This window comes from Oryzias latipes, chromosome 4 (assembly GCF_002234675.1).
Source record: "Oryzias latipes chromosome 4, ASM223467v1".
Classification (NCBI taxonomy): domain Eukaryota; kingdom Metazoa; phylum Chordata; class Actinopteri; order Beloniformes; family Adrianichthyidae; genus Oryzias; species Oryzias latipes.
Genome location: NC_019862.2, coordinates 9,052,742 through 9,073,452, shown reverse-complemented (window position 1 = coordinate 9,073,452; position 20,711 = coordinate 9,052,742). Strand labels below are relative to the sequence as shown.

General features: G+C 37.9%; 1 protein-coding gene across 3 annotated transcripts; it reads right to left on the bottom strand.

Moving 5' to 3' along the window:
- Window positions 1–117: 117 nt before the first annotated feature.
- On the bottom strand, window positions 118–19,393 carry gnb4 (G protein subunit beta 4). 3 transcript variants are annotated; one of them, XM_020702287.2, is made up of 11 exons: window positions 19,260–19,393; window positions 14,992–15,070; window positions 10,386–10,555; window positions 9,980–10,018; window positions 9,742–9,848; window positions 7,515–7,578; window positions 6,795–6,957; window positions 6,363–6,429; window positions 5,814–6,015; window positions 5,510–5,726; window positions 118–3,840 (listed from the first exon to the last, which is right to left on the bottom strand). In XM_020702287.2, exons 3-11 carry the CDS (start codon window positions 10,440–10,442, stop codon window positions 3,734–3,736), a joined length of 1,023 nt encoding a protein of 340 aa, XP_020557946.1. In that variant the 5' UTR covers window positions 10,443–10,555; window positions 14,992–15,070; window positions 19,260–19,393; the 3' UTR covers window positions 118–3,733. The 3 variants fall into 3 exon arrangements, with proteins under 3 accessions (XP_020557946.1, XP_004067774.1, XP_020557947.1); XM_004067726.4 differs by lacking the exon at window positions 19,260–19,393 and having other exon boundaries at window positions 14,992–15,229; XM_020702288.2 differs by lacking the exons at window positions 14,992–15,070; window positions 19,260–19,393 and adding an exon at window positions 14,367–14,464.
- Window positions 19,394–20,711: the final 1,318 nt, after the last annotated feature.

The window sequence follows — 20,711 nt, the reverse complement described above, 5'->3', positions numbered from 1 at the left end:
CAAAAGGGAGTTGTGTGTTGGATGCAAATCCATCAAGCCGCATATTACACCTGTAAAACGTGTCATGCATTTTCTGCACGCTTTCAGATTCTAAATAATACCAACAGGCATGAAAACTCTTTGTTAAAGTTTTTTTTGTTTATTGGTCACAATAACTCATGGCAACATACCAGTATCACCAAGCCACTGTACAAATACAAAAAAAGGGTTTGGTGTGAAAAGGACTATAAAAATTATTCCATACCAAGTGATTATAATTTCACACAATAGCACTGTAAAAGAATTATATGGCACCAAAGTCCCTGGTCTTTACTGGCAAAAAGACACTAAAAATAAAAACAGAACAGTAAGTTGTAGGAGGCAAAAGACGACAGTTCTGTGATGGCAGCCGTGCGGTTCACAGCGAGCGTTCAGGTTTAACTCGAGGATGGAGAAAGTCACAGTAAACTGCAGAAACCAAGCAGCAACCACCAATCCAGTCATCTTTACTGATCCACATTCACTTAAACTGTCACTAAAATCAATTGATCTGACTGATTTTAGAGAAAAACAACAAGAACTGGTGGAGCAACAAGGTGAAGGAAACACCTTCGTCAAAGCACCTCTCTTTGATTTTAGAGTTTACTTGCGTTAGTGAACTGCACAGGCACATGTGTTTCTATTCCAGGCTCCAGCGGCTGATTTACACAGAGCGACATGTTAGCCTGCTAAACATCACGGTCTCCCTCTCCTTCTCTTAAGGACTACGGTGTTTTGTGGGTTTTTCACAAAGTTCTGCAAACATGGAAGCTGGAAAAGGCTGGGTTCAGTGGAACAGTTCAACATTTTAGGAACATTTCAGTGTTAAAGGATACAATCCTTAAGTTATGAATTTAGGTGTGGTAGCGGCTAAAACTTCCTTTTTTATTTACAAGAGTCAAATGTTTTGAAATAGGATGCAGTTACTGATGAAACAAAAGAATTTTGGTGCAGAATTTTCTTGAATGAGATCATAAAGGAGCCCCTGACAAACTAAAGCAATGTGGGAATTTCCAACATGTGCAGATGACAAAGTCTTCTAAGCAATAACCTCATTACAAACTCAAATTTAATCCAGCTTGAAGTGTTTTATAAACATCAACAGTACGCTTTTTTTCAAATAGTATATTCAGCATTCTGGGGTGGGGTTGTAATTCTGGCATCAGGGTGGTATACAGCTCCAATTTAAAATGCAAAAAAAATGTATTTTTTATGGTCAAATTTTATGATGCCAAGCAAATCAAAAAATCAACACCTCTTTTTTTAAAACTTTTTTTTTTAACTCAATGTTTCTTTGGGAATCTTCCATCAGGAAGTGAATGCGTCCCAAAATGATGTAATGTTCCATTACAAACCATCCCACTGCACCTTTTTTGTCATCTGAACCTGTTAGGACAGGAACATCTGCTGTCCTCCCACTGAAAGAGGAAATGTACGGAGCAAGCACTGCCTGGATGGGGATCGGGGGGCAAACCACAATTTTTGTTTAGGCAACACGTTGGTTTCAAACTGAAACACAGATGAGACCGTTTTCTTAACACGGAGAAGATTGGCACTTGAAAAACACAAGCAGTTTTTTCTCTTTTTTTTGTTTTGTTGTTGACACGGACGACTTTTCAGTTCACAGCTCATCAGAGCCTGCGGATAACATTGGCACAAATGAGGATGAGACGCATCACATCCCACACACAGCAGATATTCTCAGGCTAAATACTATCACTGCTATTTTTAGCAACTCTCTCGGGATGGATTAGTTATTAAAGCCAAAGAAACTGGAAAAAAAAAAAACAGACTAACCCTGGAAAAATATTACATAGAAAGCAGAATTCCATGAATTTGCAGTCACAGCTGTGTGTTGTCTTAGTGTACATCAGAATGTGCTTCCATCTGGAAGAAAGAAATGGCACTCTACTATTGATCCGTGCGTTACGTTTCTTTGAGTCACCTTTGGCAAAATGAGCATTTCTTCTGAATGATAATGTAAGGCAGAGGCGCTGCCACATCATAGAGAGGCAAAAACTGTCCTTCCTCCAGCATGGGGGGGGGGGGGGGGGCAGACTTGTGTTCTTAGGCACCTGGGACAACTCACACTGTGTGTGGATTACTGTATGTAAAGCCTTTTGAGGAGGAAAAAGAGATGGGCGATGAAGAAATGCTCTTAACCAGAAGTCTGACTTCTAAAGTGTGTCATTTTTTAAGTTTGTACTACCGTCTGAGTGCAATTCTAGTTCTCTAAGTGTACATTCTGTCTACAGGGTGAACTCGCTTCACGAGGAACAAACAGTTTAAAATGTGTTTTGGTGATAAAAATTACAGTGTTATTTTTTTTCCTGTTTTTTTTAATTTTTAAATAGACCTATATTGGTTCTATTTTGATTTTGGGCAGCACAGTCACTCATTTTACACACCGACGACAGCAACCCATTGATTCTTCATTGAGGGAAAACAACAATAAAAAATAAAAAAGAACACGAGTGGAGCTCGGGCATCATCTTCTGTCAGAGCCTCAGAAGATGCAGACATATCCGTTCGGGTCCTGACATGAAGCTTTTAAAAGACTCGCTCCTGCTCCTTCTGGCTTCCACTATTGCACAGTCCAATGGCGGGAACAGCCTCTGCCTCACGTTTTTGTTGTCCTTTCCTTCTACAGTGTCAATCTAGGGCAACAGGGGGAGTTCATCTCAACTTTAAGAAGAAAAGAACATGTCTTTAGGCCACAGGAAGTAGGGATATAATGAGCTCCTCACAGCCACACCACACTGCAGACGATTGGATGGAAGCAGTCCTCTGATTTCAGATGATTTGATACCTTAGCCCGCATTAGTCGAAGCCAAAGCATTCCCAAAAAAAACAGAATCTCCCTAAACGTAAATGCTTTTTTTCTATTACTTTGGAAAGCTCAATCCGTGGAAAAATCTTGGAAAGAATTTCCTGTGGAGTTTCCATTCAAAATAAGAGCATGTGGTGAAAAAACGATGGGGAGTGATGGCGTAAAAACAAAAAACAAAAAAGTTACCCACTGCCTTACCTTAAAACACACATCCAAAACAAAACAAAACTATTTTCAGGCCAAATTAAGATCCTATATTGGTACTTTTAGGAACATTTATCCAACACTTTTTTAATCTTTTATCCCAGTTTAATTAACTGGAGTTGTGTGAAAATGGTGTAAATATGATATTTTAAATGTATTAAAATATTATTAAAGAAAGAAAGAAAGAAAAACGTTAAGGTGTAACGTAAACTACAAAAATATATACATAACACATTATATATGCATATAGGATGCATACACACATAATGCTATACACATATACTGTCTTTATATATATACATTTATTTTATACACAGACAATAATCCTGTTTGTTACTAATGGCAAGAGATGCACTTTTTTTGCGCCCCTCCCAGGAAAAAAAAATCTATTCTCCCAACTATTTTATGCTTTCCTTAAGTCTGATTGGACAACTCCACTGAACGCTTTTTAATTTTGGTTGCCGTGTAAAACATGGGTGGCTAAGACCTAAAAATGAAAAAAGAAAAGTAAGTAGAAATTGTTCTCACAGGTGGATAGGTCACCAGCGATGAAGACAGCTGGGAGGAGTTAAAAAGGTTTCAGTTGACACAAAGTGCACCCCTTAGTCGGAATACAAAGGGAGGGACTTCAAATCTAAGGTGGCGGGCAGTGATTAGATGAATCCGGCCAGAGAGGTTGGTTTAGTTCCAGATCCGGAGGAAACTGTCCCAGGAGCCGGTGGCTACAGCCATGCCGTCCGACGTCACTCCTAAGCAGCTCACCCTGTTGTCGTGGCCCGCCAAAACGCCTGAGAGAGAGCAAAAAGAGTTTGGACCAAAACCACCACTGTGTTCTGGAGTAGAATAAAGTACATGATAGAACAATTTCAGGCTGATTCTATAGTTCAAAGCAGTGTTCTCCGAACTTCTTTAGGCCATGCAGCGGTTTAAAGGGCCTATATTGTGCAAAATCAACTTTTTGAGCTTTTACGTGTATTAACATGTTCATTCCTCACAAAAAGCAACCTCAAAGCGGTATTTTAAGCCATGAAAACGAGCAGGTTCTCACATTGTGATGCAGACAAATGAGGAACAGCTTCTTAAGGAAGAGTCTGCGCTGCTAGCCCCGCCCCCAGGCTAACACACCCACACACTTTCTCCGGCAATTGGCTGAATGCTTTCATTTTATATGCCTCCATCTATGCCAGACCTCGGATGTTGTCTGTTTTTATGGATGAAACGCAAACACGCAGTTGACCGAGGCTGACTCTAGGTTGACGTCATGAAATGGGCGGCGCCCACATGATGCGAAAGGCAGAGCCTCAGAAATGGAGTCGGGTAGGAAAAAGCGCTGAGAAAAGTAACTCATATTTCATAGAAAGGTCGTTCTCAAGCAGGATTTAGGCGCTTTAATGTCAGACAATGTTTTTACGGACCGGCCTGCGCGAGGTGGCAGTGGGCGTCCGAGGTTTTTCTTTTTCAGTCTCTACTTTCTTCATCCTTTGTAAAATATCTGCAGCTGGATAAAAAACTTTATTTGTACACTAGATTCTATGTAGAAACCATTAAAATATGCTATAGTTTTGCCCTTAACCCAGTAAAAAAATAAAATAAATTAAAATTGGACGCCAACTTCAGCCTCATCCAACTTCTACGATTGATTTGATTTGGAATTATACCACGTCCTAATATGAAACTTGTATAACACTTTTAAAAAAATGTAATAAACAGATCCAGTTTTATTTTATTTTTTGTTTATTAATTGTTTAACACCTAAACTGAGCGTTTCTTTAAGTGAAAATAGTGCAACAAAAAAATAGAGGATAATTTGTAATATGAGAAAGTTGACTGACTGTTAAAAAAGAAAAGCCAAATTAACCCTTTATGGTCGCTATGATCAATATAAATCAAGCTGATTGTGGCAAGGAGAAAAACAGCTCTGCATATCGGCATCAGCTGACTTACGTTGATTGAGTAAGCATATCTGTGCAAAGCTGCTTTTCTCCGCTTCAGAATCCACTGGAGCTGCGTTTACGTATTGCATAAACGGTTTTAAGAGTTACAGTAGATCAAACACAGACGCTAGGCCTGCACAATAAGAGGAAATTCTGCGATTTGCGATGACGATATAACTTGCGGTACATGAACAAATAGCAAAACAACCAAAAACATCATTTCCATTTCCCTGAAACAGTTTAAAAATTATACCCCAAATGGCGAGCATCTAACATAAAAGGGCTCCATCCAATTGGTCAAATGCATAAAGGGATTTATTTGATTCGTTAAATACTTCAACCTGCAATAACATTGTTTTAGCACATTTAAAGTAACCATTTATTGCAATTTTCACAGTCTTTTGCGATATGCATATTGCACAGCTTGATCTCACGATAACGATAAGCTTATGATATATTTTACAGGCCTACCCGGAGCTAAAAAAACAAAACAAAAAAAAGGAAGAAAAAATATGTCACATGCCTGCACGATCCCCTTTCAGAGTGTCCCAGACGTTGCAGTTAAAGTCATCGTAACCTGCCAGGAGGAGGCGGCCGCTCTTGGAAAAGGCCACGGAGGTGATGCCGCAGATGATGTTATCGTGACTGTACACCATTAGCTCCTGGTCGGCGCGTAGGTCAAACAGCCTGCAGGTGGCGTCATCGGAGCCGGTGCCAAACGCGTTCCCGTTGGGGAAAAACTAGGAGGGGACCAAAGAAACCTTTTTAATCTCAAGCTAGATGTGAAGGGTTTTTATTCTGTGATATTTATATGTCTCAAAACTCACGCAGACGGCATTGATGTCGGACACGTGCCCGGTGAAAGATTGTCTGCACAGGCCGTCGCGGACGTCCCATAACTTGGAGGTGGCGTCGCAGGCTCCAGACACAAAGGTCCTGAAGTCGGGGCTCAGGGACAGACTCATAACATCACCAGTGTGGCCCGTGAAGCTGGTGGACTGCTGGCCCGTCTCTATGTCCCAGAGCGCACTGCACAACAAAAAAAAAGGGTTTTGTGGATTTACAGCACACCACAGGTTATTCTGCCTTTTAAGGACAACCTGAAACTTGTACAGTACAGACCAAAAGTTTGGACACACCTTCCCATTCATTTGAATGGGAAGGTGTGTCCAAACTTTTGGTCTGTACTGTAGAAGACAAAATAAATCCAAATGATCGGAACAAAATCTGATGTATTTAGTGGTTTTTACTTGTCTGTAAGTCTCAGGGAAACACCGTGACAACAAGATGGATGAGGGGGGAATTCTAGTCATTTAATGCTTTAAGAATGTGCATATTTCCAAATGTTAAATGATTTAATTTGAGTGGCTGCTCACCAGGTGGTGTCTCCAGAGCTAGTTAGGATCTGGCTGTCGTCCAAGAAGCGACAGCAGGACAGATAACCTTGAGACCAACAGAAAATACATCTCAGATGAAAAGACGTGTCATCGAATCCATTTTACGGCCTTGAAAAATAAACCTGACGTCTTTAACGATAAATTTTTTAGGCTAAACGTTTTCTTGGTTCCATCTAGAAAAATTAAAGTTTCAGTGATAATTTAAAAGTAAAAATTAGAGATTAGGAAGTTGAAAAACGATCATTCTTAATGAAGAAAATACATTATATAGATGCAAGCACACACACTTAAACATTTTATGACAGTAATTCCAATTATCAGGTAGTTCAACAATATTAAATGGACATAAGAAAAAAAAACTAAAATATTCTTAAGTTCTCCTGTGTTTGGATTCATCTGTGGCCGGCCTACCTGTGTGTCCAGGTAGCTCTCGAGTGACGCGCACGTTCCCCTCCCGGGTTTTCAGGCTGTATATGGAGCAGATGTTGTCCAGACCCCCGCAGGCCACATAATTCCCAGAAGGGGCGTATGCGCATGTCATCACCCAGGAGGAGCGCAGCGGGATGGCATGCATCTGATTAGAGGGAGAGTCATATTTATGCTACAACTACACAACATCCAAAAGATGATCACAAATGCATACAAGACCCATTCAAACTAAGGTTTTTCTTTTATTATGTTCCAAATAACGCAAATGAAATCTTTCCACTCCAGTATTGAACTGAAACATTAAACAATGCTGTCAACGTCGCCCTGCATATTAATGTAAATACGGCGGGGATGGGTGAAAGCAGGACATAGTACTCAAACACACTTTACCAGGATTTGTCTGGTGGGATTAGGGATTTATTATTGCAGAATTAGCTAATCTCACAGTTGAGTCACCCGGATTCAGAACATGTCCATTTACAATAAAACATTCCAATGAAAAGGCAAAACAATGTCAACATTACTTTAGACTAGATCTAAATAGGAGTTCTTGTTCAGACTTTTCTCCAGACTTTACAGTTAATAGTTCCCCAAGACAGCTATATCAATAAAATTGTTTCCCAAAACTAAACTAAAATGTACTTTTAGCCACTGAAAAATAGAGTTTGTAAGTTAAAGCGCCACAGATTTGTGGCACCTTACCTTGTTTGTTGTGTAGCTGTCCCAAATGATTAACTTCCCATCCTGGGAGGCACTAACAAGTAATCTGAAAGAGGTAAAGCAGCATGACACTCAGCTCACATCTATCAAAACGTTCACAATCTAAAATGTTCATGCACTTAAAAGCAATGACAGGACTGCCAGGACTCATTACCAGAAGCTCTGTCAAAAAGCATCCAGAACAACATCTCCACTCCATGTTCCTACCATGATCCCCCCCTCCTCCTAGTGAGGAGTCACTTTTAAAGCACCTCCCTATGTAATATTCATTTTAAAAGAAGTCTCTCTTGCAGGTATTAAAAAGCTGTAACCCCAAAAATGACCAAAAAGTAAGTATGAAGAGGAACATTAGAGGAAAGATGTGAGTGCAGATGAATAAGCAGCTGGAAGCTTTCCCTCCCATCCTAACACAGTCTTTCCATCTCCTTAGGGACCAGAAATAGATTGATAATGTTGCGCTTCATTCAAGAGAAGCACCAACAAACTCAAATGCCAGTTGCTGTATAGGGAAAAAAAAAGGCGTCCTGCGGTGTGGTCGCACAGAGGGCACATCTTTACATTCACATCTACAGTTAATAGGAATTAAAAAACAAAACAAAAAAAACTCAGTAGCTCCATCACACACAAGAAGAGGGTCTTGTGATTGTTAAGACAAAAACAAGTTTACACAAAATAGAACAATGATTCTTGAAAAAGGAAAAATTACAAAAGAAAAAAAAAAATCGCAGGAAAATCCTTATTTATTAGATGTGGATCATAGCATGCAGACTCTTCTTACATGATCTGCATTGCTCTCATATTTCACTGGAGTTAGTTCAGAAAGAGCAGTTTGTAACACCATTTCTATTAAATGTCCAATTTACATACATGAAAGTGAGCAATCATTTGCAAAAGGATTTGACAAAAACAGCGATCTTACAAACAGCTCTTGCAAGGACAGAAGGCTGTCTATGGAGCAGATGTTTTCTGCTTCTGAGCCTGGCAAAACAATCTGCAATCTGCTCAAAGTTAGATTGTAAAACAGTGCACGTGTTTCAATATCTAAAGATAAAAAAGGTGGCGATAGAGTGGTATTAGTCGTATTAGTAAAATTGAGTGGTTTTAGTAGCACTGATGGAAGTTTAACTCCACACCTGAGACCGTCCTCACTGACCCAAGTGCATTGTATTATGGAGACAAAAAGGAGGACAGAAAGAAAGAAAGATAGAGAAACAAATACATCAAAAGAAAAAGTGGTTTCAAAACACGTCATGGGGCCGACACACAGCTGAAAACCCCTTTTTCTGCATTTTGGATTCAAAAACAGCATAAATGTGCTGTTCGTTTTTCTGCATATTAATATTTGGCACTCAATTATATTTCATCTCCTAATCATACAAAACGTCTTCTTATACATTTCAGAACTTTCAGTTGAAAGGATTTAATCTAATTAAGAAAACATAATATTGATTTATGAAATACAATACATTTTACAGGCAAAAAAAAACAACAGATTTTAGTTTGATTTAAAAAGTTACTAATTGTTCCATTTTTGATCGGTATAAAGCTTTAATTATGTGGAAAGTACTTTTAGATAAGCAAATAAAATAGTTATTTGATTTAAATAAATAAAAACTAACGATTTAATTGAATTGTAGCAAAATGTAGATCAAATCTAAGCTAGCTAGCTTTATAGCAAAATAGATTTGTTGTTGTAAATCGCTGCTTAAGTGCTGCTGTGTCTTGACCGCCTTTCAGCCACCGCGATTCCGTGACCACGCCCAGTGACTGGAACCCTATTTACAGCAGCTGATGCTGCGTCCTGCATGCTGCATGACTGGGCCTCAAGTGACCTCTTCCTGTAGGGAGGTCTGCTTCTGACACGTTTGATTTAAAGCTCATCATAAAATTCTTATTTTGTGGGCTGATCAACACCCCACAAGCTGTACGAGCACAACACAAGTCCACAAAAAGATCTTTTCAAACAGAAGCCAAACAATATTTCACAATAAGAAAAACTACAGTGTTAAAAGGCAAAAAAAGAAAAAGAAACAAGATTTGTAAAAAATAAAAATAAAATAACGTACATTTTATAATAAGCCTTTAAAAAATGCTGGAATATAGAGTGCTTTGTCATTTTCTGTTAATTCTCTGCCACGTTTTTGTAAATGGGGAGAACTTGACATGACTTAAAGGAAGCTAATGAGAGTCAGTATGATGACAGCTTTACCTGGAATCACTCCCCCAGTGCATTGCATAGATCTTGGCCAGGTGGCCCCTGAGAGTGCGGCGTGTCCGCATCTGTATTCGGCCCACAGAGTCCAGACCAGCAGTGATCTGGGGAGAAAAGGGAAACTTGAATGAAACTGCAGACCATAACAACACACTCACTTCATAGGGGAAAAAAAGGAATAACCAATGAGAAAAGAAAAAAAATTGCTTATTTTCAATTAGAGAGCGCCTCTAACCTGTGACAGCGTGGAGTCGCAGCAGGCTTTCCTGGCATCCTGCAACAAGACGGAAACATTAACAACTATTCTACGCTCAGCTTGTTGATAAATAACTGCGATAAATGACACAATAACATAACTTCAAATTTTGCTATTATTCGTGAATTATTATTTATTTATTTGGCCAAAACACAGAAAATGTAATCCTCAAAAAGACAGACTGATGGATCCCTTTCTGAAATCCATTTTTACAGAAAAGCAACCTGATAATTCATTCATCATTCATCATTGTTTTGTTGGAAATTAAATAAATGATGGTGTTGGTGACCGACATGTCATGCAGACACATAATTATAACGTCATACAACTGCATAAATAACACATGCTTGCACATAAGCACACAAACAAAAAGAAGTTGGCATACCCGGATCTGATTGCGTAGTTGCTCAGCTTCCAGCCGTAACTGTTCCAGCTCGCTCATTGTGCCTGTGAGATGTGTTCAGGCCACGCTTTGCTATAAACACACACAGTCCCACACGCACCCACTCTTACACACCCCCTACACACACACACACACAGACCAGCAGCTGACACCTGCAACAAAGCGACAAAAATATTATAAGATCAACAGGCAGATAGCAAAGGATGGGAACTTCTCCCTCAGACAAACATAAATATCCTGTTTGGGCTCTGGGGAGGGGGAAAAAAGAGAGGGGGGGGGTGATGCAATTGGACTATGCTGCTACCCAGACCCACCAGGGGAAAAGAGGATCTGGATGGCAGCCTGGAGGGTGGGCTAGCTCTTCAAACAGCTTCAGTGTGGTTCAAAAGGCCATCTGAACTGGGCCCTGACCTTTCTTCACTCAATCAGCCTTTTGTGTCGCTGCTTTGCACTATTTGCTCTGTGTGCTACAAGAGGGGCTGCCATGAACTTAGGGCAAATCTACATGGTCCAGAAGATATCATGTCTAGTGAAACAGAAGAGGGGGGGGGGGCATTTCTGCTGCCATTTTGAGTGTGTAAATCATGCAAACCTTTTTTTGTGGTAAATGCGTTTTAAATGCAAGACGTGATGTGCGTGACTGAGCAGACGGCCACCAGATTTATCATTGGGGAGCCCAGGCGTGTGTCACAGACAACTTAGTTGTTTCTGAAGTATTTAACCCCCCTCCACACACACTCACACACACACACACACTGTAAAGGCTGAGATTACATTTTCAGTTTCACTTTCTACAGTACAGCAAACCAAATGTAAAAAATATTAAATTAAGAAGCAAAACTCACGCTTTGGTCTCAATTTAAATCAATTTTTGGAGACATTTCTTAGCTCGGGTTAGTTTAGAGCCCTCCATTCAACAAAAATGAAGCAGTTGATGTAGGCTCATTCCTCTCCACCAGGAGAATAAAGACCTAAAATGGACAATCCAATCCAGGAGTGACGTCACCGTCTCATCCAGCTGACGCAAACAAGCCGGGGAGAGGCTCTTGTTTTAAGCTTTGCTGTTATGCTATTTTCTATGCCTCCTAAATCTGCCACCCATGGTCCCTCACTGTATTTCATACGGTCCTCAACACTCATTTGTGTAAAGCTCATGGCTTGTGATGTAAAATGACAAAGACTAAAGTTTTGATTAATTCATGATAGACATCATTAAAGACCCAGTCTAATGAAACTCATGTTTAAAAAATTTTCTTTCTTGTGGTATTTTCTCATGATGAAGGGCGTGTATGAAGAAAATTAAGCTTAAAATTACATTTCTGAGAATTTTATTTTTTTTCAAATTGTGACACATCAGGGCCAGATAAAAAAAGGCAGTTTGTAAAAGATTGTAACTGTGAGGTAGAAGCTACAGTCTGTGGGCCACTAGCTCCATTATGCTGCATCCACTTGTGGATAAATAGATGCGTGTACATCTTTGTTTTTCTAATCAAGCTGGAATAGGGCTCAACATTGCTCGCCCTTTTTCTGTTGCACTGGTAATGTGAGGTTGGAAATGTAAGAGGCTGTAAGCTAGCAGAGAATGTGTAAACAGACAGATGATGGAAAATGGGGGTTGACTTACTCTGCACCAACATTGTTGCCCACAACTCTGAGGCAAATTTCTAATGAACTATGCTGCTCTGCAGAAACTATGTCCCAGATAACGACAAAGGTTTTCGGATTTTGGCTAAAAACAGCATAATCACAATTAAAATACCAATGGACATACTTTTAAAGTATATCAAAATATGAAGTGAGTCAGAATTTAAGAAAAGATAACCCAGCCTCTCATTACCAGGGTGTTTAAAACAGGCAGGTCTCATATTTAGTGAGCATGGCAAAAACTTTCAAAATGCGGAAAAGTCGAAGCAGAAAACTCAAAAAATAAATAAATTACAATACTGATTCCTGGTAGTAGATTACCTTTAAAATAAATACAGATCTAAAGCTTCTTGTGTCTTTCCCACAGTTCTGTAAACAGTCACGCAATCAGCCAACAAAGACTGAGAGTGTAACATAGAATCAGGGCAACAAAAGTGGAGCCGTGTGCTGTAGTTGCCTATTGTTTACGATGAGACTACCAGCTACGTTAGACTGAGATGCTTGGCACAGCCATAACTGGGGCTCTGCTGCAGAACGTAGGGAGCCACTGTTGTAAATGCTGAGACAAAACACAGCCAACAAAATATACATATTCAAGAAAAACATCTCATGATGGAGACATAAACCCTTGAGATTTTACGGTTCGACATCATCAACCATCAACCAAGATTTACGTGCATTAATTTTATAGGCATTTAAGGCATGCAGACTTTCCTCTGCATTTTTTATTTTGATTTGGGGTTACTAAGGAAAAAAAAAACTCTCCTATGGCTAAATATGCTGATTCATAAAAGGAACTTTTGCAAAAAGCATCATGAGTAACCCAGAGAAACACGAGGAACAGGAAGACCTGAAAAGACGAGCAATCAGATCTACAATGAAAAAAATGTTCATGCCATGAATTGAAAACAAGAGATTCTTCTAGGCCACTTCCTCAATAGAGGCCTCACAAACCTGTTTCACTATTCTGGAGTAAAAGACAAGCAAATAAGAAATGAGAGGTAAAAAACGGAGTAAGAAGTTTATAAAAACACAATTGATCAAGGTAGATTTAAGAGTTTGAGGGTATCACTGCATGAATTAAACCACAGCTTCAACACCCTCATCAGAATAACATGCTGAAATAGTTTCTTTTTCTTTTGAGTGGCTTTCAAATGTTGACATTTAAAACAAATATGGAAGAGCTGATTAGTGATTAATTAAGCATATCTAATAAGATAATAAAAGGATAAAAAATTATCCAAGCTTATGTTTTTTTCCAGGGAGGCTGCATCAACAGACCCATTCGAATTGGCTGTGGGAAAACACAGACAGGCAGCTACATCAGATGAGAATGTTCTCTGCTGACTCCAAGACTATTTCAAACATCTAGAGAATGAAGGAAATGCTTTAGAGTTTTCTTGAATGTCAGGGCAACACCTTTAGTTTTAGTTCTTCCATTGTTATCCTATGACAGGAAACACAAATCGTCAATTAATGCCAAAACTGAAGCATAAAAAGCAATTCGAAACCAAATAATTAGCTGTTTTTCACTCTTTCAGCATTCTTTCTCAAGTTCTAAACTAAAACACAAAGGCTGAGCTGAGCTCCACTCCAAGCTCTCGGGTTTTTATGCCAAAAGCTTTAAATTGTAATGGCGTATACTTATATGCCGCTTTTCTACCTACAAGGCCCAAAGCGCTTTACAGTCACACACACATTCACACACTAATGTTTGCATACAATATCAGCTGGACAAGGAAGAAGCCATGAAGTCCATTTTAAATAAACCTTTACAAAACCTTCCAGTGTGACAATAAATTAACTGTTTCAACTATTAATTAACTATTTATTACTTGTTTTAATCTATTTTGTGCAAACTACACTGATAATAGCTTTTATTTTTAAATAAACTGTTAAGTTTTTTAATAATCAATATGTGAAACCAATTTTTGTTTAATGACATGGTCTAAATTTCACTTTAAATAAGTAAAAAACAACATCAGAATTCCTAATTTGCATAATAAAGTCAAAAATATAAAAATAGTACAGGGAAACTATTTTTAGATATCTAAAAGATTTAAGTGTTGTCATTTACAGTGACGTGAAAAGAGAAAACATAAAATCCTGACCTTTTGGAACAGTTGGAAGTGTTAAGACCCGCATTTAATGTTTAACTGGCTGACAACTATTCAAAAATGTTTACGTTTAGACAGAAAATATCAGGTTGCTCATCCCCTTCACGTTGTTTTGGTAGCTTACCAGAAACCTTCATCATCATGACCCCAAAATAAAACTCCTCACACCTCCAGTAACATCTTAGAATAATAACTACTGTACCTTCTAGCTAAACTTCAAACACTGATTGTCGACCATAAACAGGAAACCAGAGGTTACATCATATTAACAGGCAGCGCGAAATTAGCGTCAGCTCATAAAACCGAACGTTAAGTTAAATATGCGCTCGTGATGCAAGGAAGCAAAATTGCAGGAGGAGCGCGCGCCGTCACCAGTTGATGCTAGCATAAGGGCGGGCTTTCATTTATATTTAATAGAAAAGAGGGGAATACGGACACGCAGCGTATTGTGCAACGAGTAAAAAAAAGAAAAAAGAAAAATGAATGTCTAAAATGGGGGGGGGGGGGGGGGGACACGAGTGTAAGCCTACAACACATACTGGTTAATGTTGGTAGTTCCGCTTGACAGTCATTTGACAGCTCGACAGAGAGAGAGGCCGCTTTGGATAACTGTTGCTTTCAAACAACGAAGAGCTTTGCATAAGACGGGAAAATACCACAGAAACAGTCAGCGGTGTTCAACAGCCTCGCTGTCTCTTCAGGGGGAAACAAGCCAATGCACCCTTACGCATCTCATACCCGATAGCAGGGATACAAAATCGCTTCAAGAATACCCGGAAATCCCCTTTAACAAAGCCGTCAACATATAATGAAGAAGATTCTCCAACCTGAAGTGGGATGTTGGCTCGGTCTGTCTTTCCGATCAGTGTCACACCAATCCCCTTTACGCGAAGACCATGGTATCAGCTGGAAGGAAAAGTACAAACGTATCCATTTAAATAAAAAAATAAAATAAAAACTAAAAAAACCCGAACTATTTGGTCCCTGATATCGGTTCAAGGCGAATGCTACTCGGGAAGGATTAGACTAAAATTTCCTCCAAACAAGCTAATCACCACACCCATGAAAGTGGGAACATGGCAACAACCTACCAGAGACGGGGGAGGTGTTCAATGCGTAACTACATTCAGTATTATTAGTATGATGACTTTAAAACAAAAACGCCGTAAATAGCACATTTTAAATCATACATTTACATTCTTTTTAGCAATAAACGTTTTATAAACATGCTTATGTACTTATGTAAATGTCCGGATTACACTTAAACTCCCCTACGCTAAGAATGGTATCAACCGCCAGCCCCCCACAGAAAGAAACCAAATGGAATACAGGAAACAAATTTAAGACCTGTTATGACAGAGAAAGTAGTTACCAGAGTCATTATTGTAGCTGTGATTCGGCTGTTACTTATAAATCTAACACACTAAATATCGATATAGACGCACAGAACTACAAAATAAATGCAACAAAACTTTAGGAAGCCATGTTGTAAAGAAGCCTTAAAAAATAATGATTAAAAGGAGGATAAGACTTAAGAGCTCATCATAAAAAATTTATTGTAGAGCAACCCAGATGCAGAATCTACAGAAATGTAAGTGCTTCCATCCTTTTTTTTTAAATAAATATTTTGTATACAAAATGGACAGCAAAAGTAAAATAAAATAAAAAGTCAAATCCAAATTTTTTAAAACAAAAAATAAAAAAAATGCACTTTTTAAAGTTCAATTGCAAATTAAAGCAATAAAAACAATTCCTTCTGGGTCCTCAGAGTTGTATCCCCTTTTTCACTCTGAAGTATTATAGTTTAAAACCTCAAAATTCTTTATAGAAAATTCCTGCAGAAATGTGTTCTATTAGCCACAAAAAATGAAGAAATCTGAATTTTAAAATGTATTAAGTTCTTTTGGAGGTTGTAAAAGTCTAAAGTCTAGCCAGTTCTAGTCAAACTAAAAACAAAAATAAAGAATTGAATATTTTTTCTAAAATGTTAAAAAAAAATGTTAAATGACCAAACTTGAATAAATTATGTACAAAAATGAAAACACTATACACAACAAGTAAAACTATAAAACGTTTTGTACCAGGAGACAGATGTGCCATGTCTCATCCACAGTTGGATAAGACATGGCACATGGATGAGACATCCAGTTGGCTCTTTTAAAAAATAATTTATCTCCATTAGATCAGGATACATTTTTAATGAAGCCAATGAAAGGGAGCAGTGGGAAAGGCTTTTCCATATCTCTGTACGAGCTATAATCAATGCAGGGAGGATGAAAGTTTCCCAGCCCTTGGTTTCCTTTTGGAGAGGCATGGGGTCAGATTATATTTCTAATTGAATTCACTTACACAGCAGTAGTTTGGGTGTGTCACACCAATTTCCCCCTAAACAGATTATGAGGATTACTATTAACATGATGGCAGAGACAAACAGCTTATTGGTCATTAGTGCAACTGGAATTACCTGTTCCACCTTATAAAGGACAGTCGTTGCAATGTAAAATATTTCTTTCGATTTTCAGACAGGTACATTTTCTGCGGATGATATTACCCAGAATTGATTTGCACACCATAGCGTGACTGTGTATTCAAACATTTGGGCCCACATTTCCTAACAATATGTCATCTTAAATTTTTTTTTTCAAAAACTCTTCAATGAATCAGTAAACATAAATGTTGCTACAACTAATTGTTAAATATTTTATATTTGAGTGGTGAAACTGTCTGTGCAAGAGATGAATTATATGGTGCAAAAATAAATATCACAAGAAGGTGTCAACTATTGCAATTTTTGCCTACTTTGAGCATAAAGCAAATTCATTAGCCAACTTCGAGTCACACTCAGCGCGTCTACAAGCGTGATCCTGACCAATCAGGTCCTCTTGTTTATTGCTTAGCAACACACAGGCAAAGGGAGGGAGCAAATTTACACTTTAAAAATAGCACATCAATAGCTCAGTCTCTAAAAAAAAAAAGTCAGTCATGTCAGTAAGGCTATAAATAGTTCCTTGGAGCCCAGTGTATTGTACAGTAACACAACTGTATTGCTGCCCACACATTTGACAGTACATATGCAATGCCTATGACAACTAAACTAGGATAGTTTGATTTTAAAGACTGACATGAAACATCTTCTCATAATTCTATTGAAATTTGTCTCATAATCATCAATAGAGTGTTATACATTCCTTTATTCAGCTTTATCTTGTTGATTAATTTACCATTTGGTTTACATATTACATGAAATGTAAAGCAGACCGTATGAAACTCTGGACAAGTTTGCAAACCAGAGAAGAATTTCGGACAAATTCATTTTCATAAATACCCTATTAATCTCATATTTTCATATGATTTTATTACTGCACAGGATGATTTGTATTTAATAAAGTCACTTTTGGTTACAATATTCAATTCCAATGAACCATTTTGTTTTTAACACCTCAAGATAAAACAGAAATGTGGTGAAAATTGGATTTATTGCAGTGGGTTCAGTTTTGATGTGCTTCTCTATGATCATCCCACTGTATTGGTAATCAAATCAAGCTGTGATAGCAGGACATCAACCCGATGCTACTTGTTCCCATTTATTTTACAACAACATGCAACAACTCTGTGTGTTATCTCCCTGTTATCAATGGCAATTTTTTTAAAAAGTGGCAACAATAGAACCTTAAAAGGCTTTATCAGGGATGTCTTATCCACCAGACATCTCATGGGGAGGCTGGCCGTTTCCAAGGCAACCCTCACAAATGGCAACTGACGTCAAGAAGGTAGGAGAAATACCAGGGAGAGCCAGAGCTGCTATGCATAATGGATTATTGAAAAAGAGCCCTCTTGTGCAAATGACTTAAAATATGCGTGCCTAGCTGAGCTCCCTACCACTTCAACCCCCTCCCTCACATGTGATGAGAAAAATAGAAGTTGACAGTTTTCTGGGTTTTACTTGCTGACTGGCAGAGCTTGAGAGTGGCTGATCCCGGTGAAATTGTCCATCTAGAGTCAAACACTGCTTTTGAACATTTCTTTTCCATCGAATACATGGAAGTTACACAATTTTCAGAATAACAAAGTCAAGGAGTCTCTCTGTCAAATCAAAACAGTCAAAAACGTAAATTTTTATGAACAACTTTTACAAAAAGCCAGATATATGTACCTTTAATTAAAGGTATTTTCTGTGAGTAAGATGAAGAATAGTTTCGGGAAAAATTCTAAATTGTGTAAAAACCTTTTGTTGTAAAAGACAACTCCAACAGATATCCAAAATATACAAAGTAAAAGACTTGACAAAAATTACATTTTTTTAAATTCACATTGGCACTTTACCTAACTTCTACTTAGTTTCTGAAAAGAAAAAGTATTTGATAAAGTTTTTTTTTTTTTACATATAAATAAAGGAATGGTAGGGTGTTGAGCTTTCAATTTTGTAGGAGCTGCAGAGGAAATAAGCAAAGTGAAGAAGTGACTTTGTGACAGCCTAGGGAAATCCCATAGATTATTGTAAGTCAAGGGTGCAAGATGCAGTGCAATGCATGATTTAACATCCTCTGAGTTTCTTGAGAAGTGACTAGCACAAGTTGTGCATGGGGAGCAGGGTGGGGGAATAAAGGAAGTGAGGAACAACCCTGGTGTGCTAATGCCACCCCTCTCAAATGCCTCCCATCACAGCTGCGCCACTACCATGCCAGATGATCATTAATTTATTATCTTGAGCCCATAATTATTTTTACCTGACATTTTGGTGCACCGCAGGTTTTATTAGATCAGACCAAGTCTTACCTCCTAGTTGCTTGAAACCAAACACAAAGTCTGCATGACATAAACAAATCAATTTAACAAGCGAAGCTAAAATACCACAAATGCCATTACTTCCTCAATTATTGCATCCATTTTGACTCTGGAACTCAATTTTATTTCCCGTTATGTTAATACTCCAGATCAGATGTTAAAACACTCTTATTCTTAACATGTTTGCACTTTTACGTTATGTTATTGCTTTAATCTTACAGGTGCAACTCTTTGCGTTTCAGAAATAAATGAAATACATTCTACTATAGAGAAAAAAACAAATTCTTTTTAGAAATGAAAGATTTTCTACCTTTTTCCAGTGCAGATGAGTAGCAGAGGAAATGGGCGTTTTCTGCATGTGTCCTAAACGGCATGGATTACGAGTCGCACACAGCGCTGTGGTTTCAGTTCTTCCTTTCAGCAGTGAGTGTAGATGCTGTCAGGAGAAACAGTAAATGGAGAGAAAGGCAGAGCTGGAGTATGAGGTGAAAGCGGCAAAGTGGGAGGGAGAACATATTGGTAGTATGTGTGTGTGTGTGTGTGTGTGTGCAAAGAGGATGTGAGATGAAGTAGTATTTTGATTGAAGAAGCAGAGCCTTTTTCTCTAATAAAAAGACCATATATATATATATATATATATATATATATATATATATATATATATATATATATATATATATATATATATATATATATATATATATATATATATATATATATATATATATATATATATATATGTATATGTACATATATTATATATATAACATTCTTAAAAAACGTTTTATGAGACATAACTGTTAAGTAAATAATCTCAACACTAAACCCTTAAAATTGCATCCACACTAAATGGATCCAGCAAGATTTTATATTATGTCAAACTCTTGAAATATACAAAAACCAAAATATTTTAGAAAGTCCACACCATGTAACACCTGTCTCAGAATAATAAACTTAGATTCTGTTTTTGAAGCTTGTGTAAAAGTGCAAGTAATTACAACAGTAATGAACAGATAAATAATCCTATCCCATGAAGTTATTAATTTAAAAACCTTTAACCAAGTAGTGTATGATTAATGTGGTTGCAGAAGACAAACAGTGAGACTTTATTTCAGATAAAATGGTTATTTGTTTTACTAAACCACATGACAGAATTAGGTAAATGAGTAAAACTATCTATTTTGTCCAATGCAAGAGCACAATTTTAATGGAGAGTGGTTAACTGTTATATTTGAGGAAGAATGATGTTCACAAAAAGTTATAAATATGCCTTATACCTTTGAAAGAAGTTAAATTAGCTCTGAGGAAATTCGGTTGTCGTGATAATATTCAAAACTTAAAAGTCAGAGCATTTGCATGCTCCACAGAAGTGAAATTTTACAGGTGTCGTGTTTTCATGCAACAAAGGAAAAGAGAAACATTAGAAACGATGATACATTCACCTTGCAAATGCACGTCTCTGAGAGTGTTTTGATCTAGGTTGGCTGATCTGGGTAGTTTCAGGAAAAGGTGGTCTAAAAAATTGAGGTCAGTTGACTGCCTAATTTTACTGAAACGCAACATGCTTCCTGCATTACATCTTTCTTTTGGCTTTTCCGGTGACAATGCTGAAAATTCACTGTGCTTAGCAACTAAGTAAAAATCCAAGCATTTTCTATGCATTCTTTGGTGGAGAAGTTAGGGTGAGAAGCAGGGAATGGACTGGACACATCAGTCCATCACATGGCCTAGCAGAAAACAAACAACAATGCACAATCATTCT